The following is a 16,705-nucleotide window of genomic DNA, read 5'->3' on the forward strand; positions in this document are numbered from 1 at the left end:
TGTTATTATATGAAGCAAGGAAGACTATGTGACTGAAGTTATTTCTGCTGTAATGTGCAATCAGTAGAAACCTATAATTAATAACAAACCATTGCTAACGTGCATGTATTAAAAATGCAACATCATAAAGCTCATAGAATCATAGAATCATAAAGTTGGAAGAGACCACAAGGGCCATCCAGTCCAACCCATTCTGCAATGCAGGAACACACAATCAAAGCACCCCCAACAGATGGCCATCCAGCCTCTGTTTAAAAACCTCCAAAGAAAGAAACCCCACCACCCTCTGAGGCAGTGTATTCCACTCTTCAACAGCTCTTACTGTCAGAAACTTCTTCTAAGGTTTAGTTTCCTTTAGTTTGAATCCATTGCTCCATGTCCTATTCTCTGGAGCACTAGAAAACAAGCTTGCCCCATCCTCAATATAACACCTCATCAAATATTATTCAGGTCTATCAGATCACTTCTTAACCTTCTCTTCTTCACGCTAAACATAGCTCCCTGAGTCACTCCTCATAGGGCCCTGTTTCCAAACATTTCACCATTTTGATCACCCTCCTCTGGACATACTCTAGCTTCTCCATTTTGAATTGTAGTGCCCAGAACTGGACACAGTATTCCAGGTGAGGCCTGACCAAAGCACAATAGAGTGGCACTATTACATCCCTCAGTCTAGACACTGTACTTCTATTGATGCTCTCATCTAAGAACCTCATGCTTTAGTTGTAGCTCAAGGACTCTTGAAACCTCTGAGAGGAAATTCTAAACAGTGTAATTTAAATATTTTTTCAATGTTATAATACAGCTGAAGGACACAATCCAACCCAGATTAGTCAGCTTTAGATTAATTTCATATTTCAATGTTTGACTGATTTCAGCGCAGCTGCTTCACTGGTAAAATCGGTTTAACTTGGGTTGGATTGTAGCCCATGTTATCTCTTCTTTGACTCAACAGGTCCCATGTGTAAGTTGATATACCAACATGCCCTCAGCCCAAAAATCCCAGTTTATATCATTTTGGAAGCTATGGCCAGGCCAGTACTTGGATGTGAGATCACTGGAGAATACCAAGGATCTCCAGGTTGGCCAAGGGAAGCATCCTGCCTGAAACCCCTGAAGAGCTGCTCACACCCATAAGTGCACTACTAGACTATACAGACCAATTATCTGATTCAGTACAAGGTAAGTTTTGTGCTTCCAGTGCATAGGATGGCTGTTTAACGGTAGTTGAGCAACCAATAAAAACTGGTATTCATTCTATTTAATAAGACATGAAAGGAAAGTAATCTCTGCAGACCTGATTGCGTACGTTCTAGAAGACAGTGAAAATATGCCATATTCTGACAGGGTTTTCCAGTCTGAGATCTTATTTGATCGTAACAAAGCTGAAGATGGCAGAGAACAGTTTTTTCTATGCACACACACAGCACCTTTGGGCTGCCTTCTAGTTGCCAGTCTCACTTTTTTTCTTCATGAATGTTGACAGCAGCTTTAAACAAGATAGACAACCTGAATAGGGTCTAATGTGAAACTGCAGGTGGGAAACTAATTTACCTTCCGGGGTTTCAGGAAGCAGATGGAAGGGCCCAAAAACAAGATGACAGGTGGCAAATGAATTGTCAGATGTGGTGGGCCATCAGTTGCTCCACTCACTGACAGACCAATGTCTGGCTGCCTATCAGCAATTTTCCTTTTATTATACTCATACATCCATGTTATTAATAGTAAGATCCATGGACAGTCCAAATACTTCTTTTGTTTCAAACCATTTAAAGCTTTTGCACTTGTTTAATCCAGTGAGACATATACCCAAGTGGCAGACAATTATAGATAACTTAAGAGAAGGTAACTTGAGACACTTCACATTTAGCAAGATAATTTAGGCCCAATACGACCCTGGGGCCGAAAATCGGGTTTGGGAGAGCAGAGGATCCACATGCTCCCGAGCCCTACTATGCGCTGCAGGCATCATCTTAGCACCCTGCTGTTTACACAGGGAGTGCAGTGATGACATCTGTGCAGTGCCATGCCCAAAAAGCATGGCGCTGCACGGATGTCCTTGTTGTGCATGAGGGTGGCAATGGTGCCCTGGTGCCCTAAAAAGAACCCGCCAGGAGCAGGTTCTTTTTAGGCCTCCTCTTACAAGGTCACTCAGTGGGTTTCATGGCTGAGCTGGGAACTGAACCCTATTACAGAACTTTAGATAATGTATCTTCCTTTCTTTAAAAAGAAATACAGAAAGATGTACATGCCTGATTCTTCTGTTGAAACCGTTGAGGTTTACAGATTGATCCTATCCAAAATTTAGTATTCCAAGCCCATTTATTTTACTTAGGCACACCTAAGGACTTTATCACACAGGAGGAATTTCTCTTAATTTCAAATGAAAAGAAAGTGGGGCCAGAACACATTCACATGAATTTGCTAGTTCAGCGAATCTACGTGAATTCGAATTGCATTCAAACTGACTTCCCATTGCCTTAAAATAGCTTGCCATTGCCTGAAATTGCGTGTGGTAGTTTATCACGCAATAATGTTAAACCCCATGATTGCGTTCGGATTGCCATTGGATTATACTTCCAGTTTCCCTTGTCTGATAAACTCCTTAGACAACTTGAATGAGGAGTCGTTTAGTGATTAATTTAAAAATAGACTGCTGTTAAAGCAGAGGATTAGTAACACATGATAACATAATAACAACATACAGGATGGGCTCTCCAATACAAATTGGAGTATTTCCCACACACTTAGAGAAATACATAATTTCTCCCACTCAGGACCCAAGGTTGACAACTAGTGACTATCAAGGTAGAATAGAAAGTGTGCAAAATTTTCTAGGTTTGGGATGGGAAACCTGTGGCTCATGTGCCCTATGCAGTCCTTGGCCTCATGTCATGTGGTTCCCAGTGTCATCTGGCTCTCCTTTCTGTGTATGTGTGCATGTGCATATGTACAAGAGAGTCAGAGAAGGGACAGAACAGCACAAAGAAATAAAAACATGGGCAATGCTGTAGTGCTGAAAAATTTGCACATTATTTACCTAATCTCACCATCTTTTCTGGTTCCTCTTAGAATTAGCTGCATTTATATATTAGAACTGTACAAGTAAGTAAACAATTATATAAAGTCTACTTGCAGGCCTTTTAATGACTTCTAAAACTGATCACCTGATGCAGTGTTTCACACTTGCTTTGGGCCTTTATAGCATCTTACCTTCCAAATCAACCCATCATCGTATATGCATTTTGGAGTTAAAAATAAATATGGCATAGGAGATCCATACACAGTGATGTTTTATTCAAGTTATGGACCAGCTACATGGGAAATGGAAGAAAGAACTGGATTGGGGAAGTGAGTGAGGAGCTCTTCATGGGGAACAAAGCAGTGAATATCTGGTCCTGCATTCTACAAACAGCCTTTGAAAAGCACCACCTATTTCTCCCATCCTAAAAGTTTACAGGGTTTTAAATTTCTTAATCAATCATTTTTACACTGTTGGTAACAAAGCAGGAGGTACAAACCAGTGTGTGTACAAAATCCATGGTGTGTTTGCATGGGATTATGGTCACCTGCATGTTCATCTCTCATTTGTGTTACTATGGGGGCATATAACAGTAATTTGCTCTAAGCAGAGATTTTCTAAGGCTTTATATTTCAGTTTACTTATTTCTGTTTACCTGTACAGCTATCTCAAAAACATATACATATTTTTTTGAAAAATATCAAAATTTAGTAAATGGTTTAGATTGTCTGAAGTATAGTACAAAACAGTGTGGCATCTTTGTGTCAGCTCACAGTTGGTAATTTCCTTTTTTGTTCAACGGAGAACTTCTCAGGATTATATAATCTAGAACAAGCACTCATTGTTTATTATCTGGCGGTGCCAATTCCAGATTTTGTTGGGGAGGGGGGCTTCCATAAGGTTTTCCAGTGTCCACTTATTTGTGCTATGTTTCTGTTGAAACCACACCAGTGCCCAGGTGTGTGTGTGTGTGTGTGTGTGTATACATACACCTCTATAACAATGGGGTAGAATTTTCTAATGTACTTGCTATTGCTATTGCTATTCCAATGATATTTTATTATCTGCCTTGCAGTGTCAAGAAGTGCAAGGATTTCAAGATGCTGATAAAACTGAATTGACCTATTTCTAATATTTATGTTGTATATATCCCATAGTTGCATGTGTGTGTGCGCGCGTGCGCGCGCGCATGTCTGTATGTCAAACTAGGAGTGTGCATAATCCCACCCCCACTTGAGAAATTTAACTAGTCTTATCTAAAACCTTTTCTTTCTCAAATTTCCTCAGGCAGTTTTCCTGGTCAGAGTCTCCAAATCCGGGTTGGTAACTCTAGTTCAAGACTGTATTATCTTACCCTGCTCAGTAGGCCCTACTGCACAGAGACTTTTCTAGCTCCAGGCTTCCAAAAAGGCAGCTTTCTGGTATTAGTGAGAGCCAATGACATGCACAGCATGTCCTGTATTCAAGTTGGCTGTGGATCTCAAGTAGAGATGTGTGGAACTTACCTGGATAAGCCACTGCCTTTCCAAAGCTTTATCAGGCCAGCGAAGTTTCATTAAGCTATATCTAGGCTTTTTACTTCTCTCAAAATTCTGAAAATATTTCTCCCAAGCAGAAGTATTCAAATTTACCTTAAAATGTTACCTTAAATGAAATTCAGTCCAGCTCTAGTGCCAGCTGCCATGAGCTACAAAACAAGAGTGCTTTGCTACATTGGCTACTAGGGTATTAGACTGTGACCTGCAAGACCTCGATTCCAATCACCATTTGCCATCCATGTGATTTTAGGCAAGCTGCTATATCTCAGCACAAAGTTTTCTTAATGATATAATAAGATAACCTTATGCATTCTACTCTCAGCTCCTTACATCAAGGGAAACGTACAAATATGTTAGATAAAAAGCATACTTTTTTATTAATCCAGAACTTGGATTGAGCCAGTGCTCCACATGCATTGAATAAAAGACTTTAAAAACAGTGTTATCTGAACATCAGTATTTAAGCATAATATTTCAATTCTGTCCACCACTGTTATCCCATCTGAAGTGATGTTCCTGAATATGAGCAGCATTTGGTTCCTGAGGAGCATGTGCAAACCTATTCTGAAATGGAAGAATAATACAGTAAAATCTTTGCATGGGATGCCTTGGCTCAGTCCCCAAGATTCTTAGAAAACATCTGAAGATTAAAACTAATAAGGCCTTGTTCTTCTAGTTTTCACACTTGCTGGTTTTTCCACAAGCTTCTTCTGAACTGAGAAATGCAAGAGCTCAGCTGGCTGATACTGTAGTATGCAAAATCCACAGTTTTTCAATAAAACAATATATATGCTTTTTGTACATCAGAGGAAAGCAATTATTAGTTTCAAGGAACTATAGCCCTGAATGAAAGTGTTTCATTGCATTTAAATTTATTAAAATTTAAACATTAAATTCAACATGTTAATTAGGACTGTGTTCCATGCATTGACACTGACAGTAGGAAATGGATCTCAACAACTGCTCTGCAGAGATATGTTCACTGGTCTTCCTTGCTCTTTGATTACTAATGTATTTATAGTGCTCTTCATTTAGGACTTGATTCATTAACAAAAGTCTTATATGGGCATTATGTAAATTTGCTGTATGTATTTTACATTGCTATCTTGGCAAGCATTATCAATTTAATGTAGGGAAATGAAAATGTATTCAGTTGTGTCCTGACTGGTGTGGAAGGTTTAGCTAAATTCCTGACTGCACACCAAAATCAAATAAGAAAAATGAAGTTCATTTTTGAAGAAAAACATAGATCACTCCTGAATGTAGAAATTTTTTTTTGGTAAAACTGCAATTGCTGCTTTTTAAGAAAAGTGAAAGTGTCTTGGTACAAGAGAGAATATAGAGTTTTATAGAGCAGAATGTATTTTTTTTTCTGTAAGAGAGCAGACTCCTATGTATTTACCTCCTTGCTTTATTTAGTTATTTAGTTATATTTTATATGTATGCCATCTTTTCCCCCTGAGGGGTCACAAGACTGCTCCACCAAAAGGCAATTAAATAAAAGATTAAATAAAAAAACAATTAAAACCCCACACATTAACAATGTAAAATCATTTTAAAACATACAAAAGTTAAAAAAAAATAATTAAAACACATGTCCCACTTAGAAGCTTCCCTGTTTATCCATAAAAAGCCTGTTTAAACTTAAAGGTTTTTGCCTGCTGGCAAAAGCAAAGCAGTGCGGGAGCCAGCCTAGTCTCCAATAGGTGGGAGATCCAGAGGGTGGAATCAATCACTGAGAAGGCTCTCCCTTGTGATCTCTCTAAGGGAGCCTGTAATGGTGGCAGGACCAAGAGAAAACTTTCCCCTGATGATCATAGGAATCTGGCAGATTTGTATGGGGAGATATGGGGCCAGTACAGACTGGTGGGAAGCGCCGTCATGGGGCCAAAACTAGGGCTCGGGAGAGCGCAGCAACTGCACGCTCCCGAACCCTAGTACATGTGGGCGGAACCATTCTTGAGTGCCACCATCCACATTGGGGGCATGTCCATGACGTATGGGCATCTGAGCGCCCAAACGTCTGTGCCAGGAAAGGGCATCATAGTGCTGCATTGCAGCCCTTAGCCTGCATATCATTCTCGCACGGTTTGATTGCTGTGGCAACGATGCACAGCAAAGAGGGGCGGCGTTTCACCGCCAGTATGTACTGGGCCATGGTTTCTTTAGATAGTCTAGACCTGAGTCATATAAGGCTTTATAGGTCATGACCAACATTTTGAACTGTGCCCAGAAACAAACCAGAAGCCAGTGAGGCTGTTCTAACAGAGATATATGCTCCCTACAACCGGCCTCCATCAGCATTCTGGATCTGCTGAAATTTCCAAATAGTTTCCAAAGGCAGTCCCATGTGGTGTGTGTTACAACAGTCTAAATGGGATCTACTCAAGGTATGTTTCAACCATAGCCAGATCTGATATCTCAAGGAACAGGCATACAGGGTGCACTCCTGGCCATTGCTGAAAGGTGGGCATCCAGGCTCAGAGCTGAATCCAGGAGAAGACCCAAGCTATGAACCTGAGATTTCAGGGGAAGTGCAGCCCATCAAGCACAGACAGAGTCCTGATTTCCTGATTTGCCTTTCAGTTGACTAGGAGCACCTCTGCTTTGTCCAGATTCAGTTTGTTTGACTGCATCTAATTCATTATTGACAATACACATTGGTTTAGTACTGAGAAGCTTCTTTGGAATTGGATGGGAGGGAGAGGTAGAGTTGAGTATCAGCATATTGGTGATACTGCACCTCAAAACTCTGGATGACTTCTCTCAGTGATTTAATGTAGGTGTTAAGCAGAAAAGAGGACAAGACAGAAACCGGTGGGACTCCACAGGCCAATGACCAGGGCACTGAACAAGAGTCCCCCAGCACCACCTTCTGAATTTGCCCCACCAAGAAAGACCAGAACCACTGCATAACAGTGCCCCCAAGTGCCTATTCCAGAGTCAGCCTGGAAGGATACCAAGGTGGATAGTGTCAAAAGCTTAATGACTTAATGACCTTGTCATTATTTAGCAGTATTGTGTAATATAACAATCAGAAAGAGTTGGTACCTAGATTTGCCTGTCTTCTGATTCTGCTCCCAGAGAACAATTCCTTTTGCACAATTCACAATTAGACTGAAAACTCTTACAACATGTGAAGCTCTTTGTATCTATTGATAACACTGATATTATATAATTATATCACTCACGACAATAAAATTGGGCTCTGGTCCATTAATTAGGACTATTTCTCTTCAGAAATTAGACCATGTGCAGGTTGATAACTGATGATAAATTTCTGGTTGCATACTTCATTCTTTGAGTTGAACTCTTCCATTCCTTTTAAAAACAACCAAAGGCTGAAATAAAGTTCATTCTAAGACAAAAGGAAAAAGCAATGGTACAAAAGTAGAACAAGTAGCTCGATGTGGGAAATTCTCTGGATAGAAGGAAAAGGACTATAGTTGCTGCATCCAGCTATGAAATTATAGGATACAGTGACAGTTTTGCTTGTTTTATATTTTTAAATTTCATGCATATACCAAGGGGTACAATTTTATACTGAGGTGACTGAATAATGAATGGATCATTTTAGGAAATCAGTAAAATAAGTTTAAATTCAACATGAAAATAAGTATTGCAAGTATTTCAGTTTTCCAAAAATGCCACCTCCCGCTCCAGATAACCCTGGTGATGATGGGGAACATTTGCTTTCCATGCTTTCAAAATTTGGGTACTTCTCATGCTTTTCAAAATTTTATCTCTTTTGATATGAGGGCCTTGAGACTTTGGTTGCTCTTTGTATCCTGTGCTTATGTATTAAACAGCTGTTTTTAATTACTTTCTTGGTTTCTGCTGTGTCTAGGCTGATTCTTTCTCCTTATCCACATCCATATCTTCTAGTAAACTAGCTGCTGGAGTGTAGATATGAGTGTATATAATTGTATATAAAGATGATTTCATTGAGGCTCTAGTGTTTTGTGTAAATTATGTTGTTTATATTATTTTAAATGGTTTTATTTTGTGCAGATAAAGAATTCAAGAAGAATTGAAGGGAGGCAGAGAAGTCTGGGCATATAATCAAATGTGTTTGCTTAGCCATCAAACAGCCACAGGCTTTATCAAATATCAAGTCCTTTAGGTTGAAAAGTTGGTGCTCCTCTCATTTTCTCCTCTTTGGCTCACATCTCCTCACTTCTCTATTCTGCTTTCTGCCCATCCTGATTTAGTAAATCACATGCTTTGAGAGGATTGGTGAGGTTGGAGCTATTGGTTTGGAGCCTAGAGTGGTTTAGCTCCACCTATGCCATCCATGCCATGTCTACTCTATGCCATGTCGACTCATAACTGAACACACTGAATCCTTTTACATGTTTACTGTTGTTCACGCAGTGCTGGGCATTTGGTTAAAAATGCAGAAAAAAATTCTATGCCACTTTCTCCCTTTCTTGACTTCTCTTGCTCTCCTTATCCCCTCTCCCATTCTGCTTTTCATCATGCCGGCTTCAGTGGATCACACCATTTGTGGGTTTGGGTAAGGTTGGAGCTTTGAGCAAAAAGATGCAGCCACCTAAATTCATCCCTTGTCCTTGGTATAAATGTTAAGAAAAACAAATTTAAATGACCAAGAATAGTTTTGAGGATCCCCACAAAATAAAAAAAATAAAAAAATGAGGCCCTGGGATTGATGTTGACAAATATTCATGACATTATCTGCAAATCCCCAATCTGCCCTGGAAATGAGCATTTCAAATAATGAGTTAACTAATGGCTCAATCAGTTAAATGACTTCAGCTATTAGTGTTACTAGTGATTAATTTCCCAGTTTATAACATTTAAAATTATTGAATTAATTTTCCAACTTAACGTTTGAGGCTCTGATCACTGCATCTTGGCAGTGCTTCTGTGGATGTGACTGGAAAAAATCAGGAGCACTCTGCTGCTGCTGGTTTCTTGCACCAGATGGCTTGAAACTGTGCTGGACGAGAATGTGTTTTCTCAGTCACATATTATTCAGGGGACCTGAGAAAGGTCTGAGTGAAGTATTAAATTAAATGTGAATAAAATATATTGGAACAGTTCTTTTATCATATATTTACACTTCAAACATAAATACCTCAAAATAATGACAATTATTTATAGAATATTAAATAAGGATAGTGGAATGTCATACAGGTTTTCAGAATGTATGCAAAATGAGTTTAAGGCTGCTACCACACTGCAGAATTAATGCAGTTTGACATCACTTTAACTGTCATGTCACCAACCTATGAAATCCTGGGATTTGTGGTTTGTTGCGGCACCAGAGCTCACTGACAAAGGCTAAACATTTCACAGACTTACAAATCTGAGAATTGCATAGCATTGAGCTATGGCAGTTAAACTGCATTAATTCTGCAACATAATGCAGCCTAAGTCCACCTTAGAGACCCAGCGTGGCATACTGATTTTGAGTGTTGAACTCTGCTGGAGACCAGGGTTCAGTTCCCAGCTTGGCCAGTAAACCCACTGGGTGACCTTGGGCAAGTCACACACTCTCAGCCTCAGGAGAAGGCAATGGCAAACCTCCTCTGAACAAATCTTGCCCTATCCCCATGATAGGGTCACCTTAGGGTTACCATAAGTCTGAAACACACACACAAGTTCACCTACTTCAGCTTGTTTGGGCTATGGGTACAATTAACATTTGATTTACCATAGTTCCTGATAAGAACTTTTCTTTGGTTTGTTTTGAGAATCCTGGGGGCTAATTCTGTGATTCATTCAATACATGGAATGACTGAACAGTAGATGAATTGGGCAGGAACTCTATGCACACTTACCTGGGATTAAATTCCACTTTTAAATCACTGGTACTTTGTTGTTATGTGCCCACAAATTCACTTCGATTTGTGGTGACCCTATAATAGAGGGGCTTTTTAAAAAGACACAGTTTATTCAGAGGTTCGCCACTGCCTTCCACTTAGGCTGTTTATTTATTCATTTATTTATAGTATTTATACCCCACTCTTCAGCTAAAAGACTATAAGAGCGGCTTACAAATTGTTAATTAGACATTTCCCTGCCCTCAGGCTTACAGTCTAAAAAGACAAGACACAAAAGGAGAAGGGAATGGCTGTGTGGAAGAGGAAAAGTCCAGCAGATCTTCTCTCCCTGAGGCCTGGACCATGGCAGATGGACTGAAGGGAGGACCCTTCTTCTTATTCTGCTTAGGCCTGATGGAGCTGGCCTGCCCTTCTCTCACTCTGGATGATGGCTAGAAGAGGGTGACATGCCCAGGGATACTGAAGGTTTATCTACTCTGTAGACAAGGAGTTTATCACACTGGGGTCAATTGGAAGTATAAATGGTGATTAACCCGAATAATCCTGCAATTGCGCTAATAGTTTTCACACACTCTCATGTTCAAAGTGATATTGAAATATAAATAAACATTATTATTATTATTCCATGAATAACCTGTGATAATCCTGCAATTGCCCTAATGGTTTTCACATGACATCGAGAAGATGAAACGTGATTGAAGTGCCATTATCCCGTGAATAACCAGGCAAGAAACAGCAGCATATCCCATGAAAATCCTGTGATTGACTTTTTGCTGTTTATTTCCTGGTTACTCCCTAGTTATTTATGGGATAATGACTCTTGTGCTAATCTCATTTTAATTGCGTTTTAATGTCAATTGCGTGATTTTTGCAGGTTAATCACTGTTTAAACTCCATATTTTCCTCCCATGTGATAAACTCCATAATGCAGTTTGACATCTGCAATAGGACCATTTTTTACAATAGTTTTACAAGGCCTTTAGGTCAAGGTCTTCTCTACGAAAGGGTGCAGGCCCTCACAAAACTACATATCCTAGGATTCTGTAGACTGGAGCCATGACAGTTAAAGTGATGTCAAACTGCATTATTTCTACAGCGTAGATGCACTCCCAGTGGCATTCCATGGCTGAGCAAGCAAGGATTTAAAGCCCTTGTATTATTATTATTATTATTATTATTATTATTATTATTATCTGTCATCACTCAGTGCTGTGGAATTCTGGGTACTGTAGTTTTGTGAGGCACTTAGCCTTCTCTCTCTCAGAGAACTCTAGCGCCACAACAAAGTACAGCTACTCCCTCCCTCCTCAACTGACATCTTGGCCTCAGAGGGAGCGATCAGGCAGACCCAGCAACATCAGGGACTGCCTGAAGGAAGAGGCCCCTCCCTCCTCAACTGTCATCTCGGCCTCAGAGGGAGCCATCAGGCAGACCCAGCAACATCAAGGACTGTCTGAAGGATGAGACTTCTCCCTGCTTTAATTGTCACATTGTATTTGTATTGAATTCAATTTTCACTGTACACCGCTATGATCATTGCGGAATAGCGGTCTATAAATAAAACGTATTATTATTATTATTATTATTACTATGAAGCACATTCATGGCGATTGTATTTTAGTTAAGGGATGAGGGATGGAATTTTAGTTTGTATACATTGTGTATTGTTTATGTATTTTATTTGCTTATGTAAATTGCTTATGTATTTTGTGTATTTGTTTATGTAATTTTGTAAACCGCTGTAATCTTTTGGAAAGGCGGTATACGTATAAATAAAATTGATTATTATTAATATTATTATTCAATAAATCAGCCTTTCTCAGCTGGTTGCCTGTAAGTCCAATAATAATAATAATAGCAATAATAATTTATACCCCCCTCTTCAGCCAAAAGGCTATCAGAGTGGCTTACAAATTATTAATTACATTTTTCTGCCCTCAGATGCAAAACACACTGCAGAAATAATTCAGTTTGAGACTGCTTTAACAGCCCTGGCTCAATGCTAGTGAATTCTGGGGACTGTAGTTTTGTGAGACTTTGTGCGCCTTTTTCTCTCTCTCTCTCTCTCTCTCTCTCTCTCTGTGAGAACTCTGCCACAAAAAACTACAATTCCCAGAAGCCCTCAGCAGGGAGCCATGACGGTTAAGGCGAGGGGGCGGGGCCAAACTGGGTCATTCCTGAGGCGTCGATGAACTCAGCCTGAATAAGACTGATTAAGACTAAGGGAGGGTCTGAGGTGAGGCCACGGGAGGGGCGTGGCCTTCCCTGCGCGCCGGCGGGTGATTGGCTCGTGGAGGGAAGGGGGCGTGGCCTCCGCTTTGCATGCCGGGATCAACGATGGTAGCTTAGAGACACCGGAAAATAAACAGGAGCCGAGGGGCTCCTCTATTGCCGCGCTGGTCCGATGGCCACTGCCCGCGCAGGTGGGATGCGGGAGCCTTCGGCCTGGAGAGGCGGGGATGGCGACTACGACGAGCAGCTCCGCCGCCTCCAGGCGCACCTGCGGGACAGGTGAGGTCGAGGCGTTCCCCGCTCCCCCCTCTTTTCTAGGAAAATGGAACCTCCGCTTTGAAGGTCTTCTGTTGCTCCCCCCATCATGAGTTGGTATGGTCCAGAGAACGGCGTGTGGGCGTGGCCGGGCTTTCTCCGTTTCTAAGCGACAGGGCGGGGCTGGGGCAGGTGAGGTGGCGCTGCGCTAATGGGAATTTGGGTCCTCCTGAGCCACCGTAGCTAGTGACTTTCCCTGCTTAGTGGGTTTCTGGGAACTGTAGTTTTTTTGTTGGATTATAACCCAGCTCAGCCATGGAAACCCACTGGGATAACCTTGAGCAAGTCACACTCTCTCAACCTCAAGGAAAACCTCCTCTGAAGAAACATAGACATGACTCAAAGGCAGAGGACTGTAATAGCATTCCTTTTAGAATTTAATTTGAAACCAAAACCTGGGCGACCCAGGAGTCCAATTGGAAAGGAAAACACAGTTTATTTTGCTGTTCCCAGAGGAAATATCATCCAAATGACTGGGACCCAGACCCCAAAGTGAATCTGTAGTACTCACAACAAAGAAAACTACAGATTACATTTCATGGGTTACATGTAAAATAAACATTTACGCCCCTGTGTTGTATGATGTGCTAACATTACGTTTCTGACCCTCGTGAGGTATCCATCGATCAAACTGTTATCTATATGTTTTTCTTTTATTGGCTCCAAACGGTATCTGCAGTACTTCCCTTTGTTTGGGTTAGTATTTCGATTTAGGAGCCATTTCAGGGATTAATTACATTCCAGAGCAACGGAGTGTTTGACGTGACCTGAATTCATCTTCTCTCTATACATTTCAGTACTATCATTTTCAACTCCTGAGCATAAGTAAAATTCCAATTCCAATTTGTCCTGGGCTAAGCTACATAGTATGTTAAATATGTATTATATAGCTGAGCCTCACCTTTTTGTTTTACATCAGGAAAACCCCATGATAGTTTGATTTGATTATTCATGGATTTGATTATTCAGGGATTTGATTCATATGTTCTCTCTAGGAATCTCTAGGTCCTCCTCCAGTGCAACTCTATGGTCAACTTTAACTAAAAGTTGCACTGAGAGACCTAGAGATTCCCAGAGAGAATACTAGGCCTTTGTAGCTCCTCCAGGGCAGTTCTATGGTCAGTGTCTGTCGGACGTTGACCACAGAGTTGCACTGGAGGACCTAGAGATTCCTAGAGAGACTACTCTACTAGGCCTTTGTAGCTCCTCCAGGGCAGTTCTGTGGTCAGTGTCTGTCGGACGTTGACCACAGAGTTGCACCGGAAGACCTAGAGATTCCTAGAGAGACTACTCTACTAGGCCTTTGTAGCTCCTCCAGGGCAGTTCTATGGTCAGTGTCTGTCGGACGTTGACCACAGAGTTGCACTGGAGGACCTAGAGACTCCTAGAGAGACTACTCTACTAGGCCTTTGTAGCTCCTCCAGGGCAGTTCTGTGGTCAGTGTCTGTCGGACGTTGACCACAGAGTTGCACTGGAGGACCTAGAGACTCCTAGAGAGACTACTCTACTAGGCCTTTGTAGCTCCTCCAGGGCAGTTCTATGGTCAGTGTCTGTCGGACGTTGACCACAGAGTTGCACCGGAGGACCTAGAGATTCCTAGAGAGGTGTCTTCTCAGATAAAAACATGGTGTTTTTGTTATTTGCTGTTTTTCCATATTCACGGGGGGTCTTGTGCCCTTAACCCTAGTGAATATGGAGGGACAAGTGTATAAGTCATTGCTAGCCATTTCTGTAACTGTGCATCATTTGTTGCCATGTCTTTCCTCTTTTGTAATTGTAAGTCATTTGTAGCCATAAGTTGGAAACTCTGTGAAGACAACAAGAACAACAACAAAAAGTATACTGGATTCCCTCACAGATATTTAGGTCGAGAAGAATTTTTGCCGAATCGCTGGCAGGTGGTGCTTGCATTCCTGTGTGTGTGTGTATATAGAATCATAGAAGTGTATTTATTGTTATTTATGGTATTTATACCCTGCTCTTCAGCCCTAAAAGATCTCAGAGTGGCTTACAGATAGTTATTGAGAAGGTTCCTTGCCCTCAGGCTTACAATCTAAAAGACATGGCACAAAAGGAGAAGGGAATGGTGGTGGGGAAGAGGATCAGGCCCAGTGGTTCTTCTCTCCCTCTGAGGCCTGGACCAAGGCAGATCGACTGGAGGAAGGGCCCTTCTTCTTGCTCTGGCTAGGCCTGATGTTGGCCCTGCCTTTTCACTCCCTCCCAGGCCGGATGATGACCAGTGCAGAGTTGGAAGAGACCTCAAGGGCCATCTGGTCCAACTCGCTGCCATGCAGGAACTCACAATCAACGCACCCCAACAGATGGCCATCCAACCTCTTTTGATAAACTTCCAAAGAAGGAGACTCCACATGTTGAGTGATGTATCAACACAAGAAGCAGACTCAACATACAGTAGAGCGGAGACTTGAGATATGCAGTTGGCCTTCTGTATCCACAGATTTTTTTTTATCCATGGATTCAATCATCCACGGCTTGAAAATACTCCCCAAAATATATTATTTACAATAAGCAAACCTGGATTTTTCCATTTTATATAACAGGTACCTTTTTACTGTATATAATGGGACTTGAACATCCATGGATTCTGTTACCCACGGGGAATCCTGGAACCAAACTGCAGCGGATAACAAGGGCCCACTGTAGTTCTGAGGTGGTAGATCTCATCACACTGCAAGTCAGTTGTGTGTCTGTGTGGCATCCCCAGTACCTCTTCCCGTAAGAAGGCTGGCACGCAGAAGTAATACCGAACTCTGGGTTTTCTCCCATCCTCCTCCTCTTTTTCCTCCTCCTCCTGACAAGCCTTCAGAGCCAGTGCTTTCCTGTGAGAAGTTTTATTTTCATCCTATTCCTACACCTCCGAATTCTGCCATCTCCTTCTACACAATCTGTGTGTGTACACAAGGGACTCCAGGCCTTTGCTCACATAGAAGCATAGAGTTGGAAGATACTCCAAGGGCCAACCAGTCCAACCTCCAACTCACAGTCAAAGCACTCCCAAGAGATGGCTATCCAGCCTGTGTTTAAAAACCTCCGATGTAGAATGAAGTGGCCTGAAGAGATACCATGGTAGACTGTGCCGTTTCGTATTCTAAACAGGAAGGTCATTTTAAAATCATGGCAGGGTGGCTTTTGTATGGGGTATATGTTTTAGATTATGTGGTGGTTGTTTTTTTTTTACTTTTGTCTGCTTTAATCTTAATTTTGTACTGTTTTAACTGGGTTATTTTAATTGTTTTGGAAAGTGTTTTTGAAGGGTTTAATTTGTGAGCCACCTTCGGTCCCTCTTTGGGAGAAAGGCGGCTTAAAAGTGAAATAAATAAATAAATACATACATACATAAATAATGTTTTACAATGTTCTGCCAGGTGAAAAGCTCCAAGAATCAACATGAGACCCCCCCCTCTCCACCCAACCTATAGCATAGCTTTCTGCAAAAGCTAGGCAAGAAAATGAAACTATTGAAATTGTGTTAAGATTTTATTGTCAAGTTGCGTTTAAATAAAACAGGCTCAGATTGCAATCTTGTACTCATGCATATGGAAGCAAGCCTACTGAATTAAATGAGACTTACGTCTGAGTGGGCATGTATAGGATTGTACTGATAAAAGATCTTTCGAATATTTTATTCCATAACCAGGAAATGGCACCCTCCATATCTCCTGGATAATCCATTGAGTGTAGTTTGTAAACTTGTAATTCTGCTTTTACTGTCTCTAGTTGCCTAAGATCTTCACTTCTTTCCTCGGTTTTCAGATTTGGAGGGCTATATG

The 16,705-nt window shown here is 41.2% G+C and overlaps 2 protein-coding genes across 4 annotated transcripts in view; one reads left to right on the forward strand and one right to left on the reverse strand.

Moving 5' to 3' along the window:
* LOC149316829 (thrombomodulin-like) overlaps window positions 1–16,705 on the reverse strand; it is a 902,913-nt gene that overhangs the window by 21,495 nt on the left and 864,713 nt on the right. The gene's annotated exons all lie outside the window — the stretch shown is intronic.
* LOC149316830 (centrosomal protein kizuna-like) overlaps window positions 12,614–16,705 on the forward strand; it is a 90,119-nt gene continuing 86,027 nt past the window's right edge. For all 3 annotated transcript variants that reach the window (XM_089516360.1, XM_089516362.1, XM_089516361.1), the window contains exon 1: window positions 12,614–12,878. In XM_089516360.1, the coding sequence (XP_089372486.1) occupies window positions 12,772–12,878 (107 nt within the window). In that variant the 5' untranslated portion in view covers window positions 12,614–12,771. The remainder of the gene's footprint in view (window positions 12,879–16,705) is intronic.

This window comes from Sceloporus occidentalis, unplaced genomic scaffold, assembly GCF_023333645.1.
Source record: "Sceloporus occidentalis isolate IW3139 unplaced genomic scaffold, rSceOcc1.0.p SCAF_3, whole genome shotgun sequence".
NCBI classification, from domain to species: Eukaryota; Metazoa; Chordata; class Lepidosauria; order Squamata; family Phrynosomatidae; genus Sceloporus; species Sceloporus occidentalis.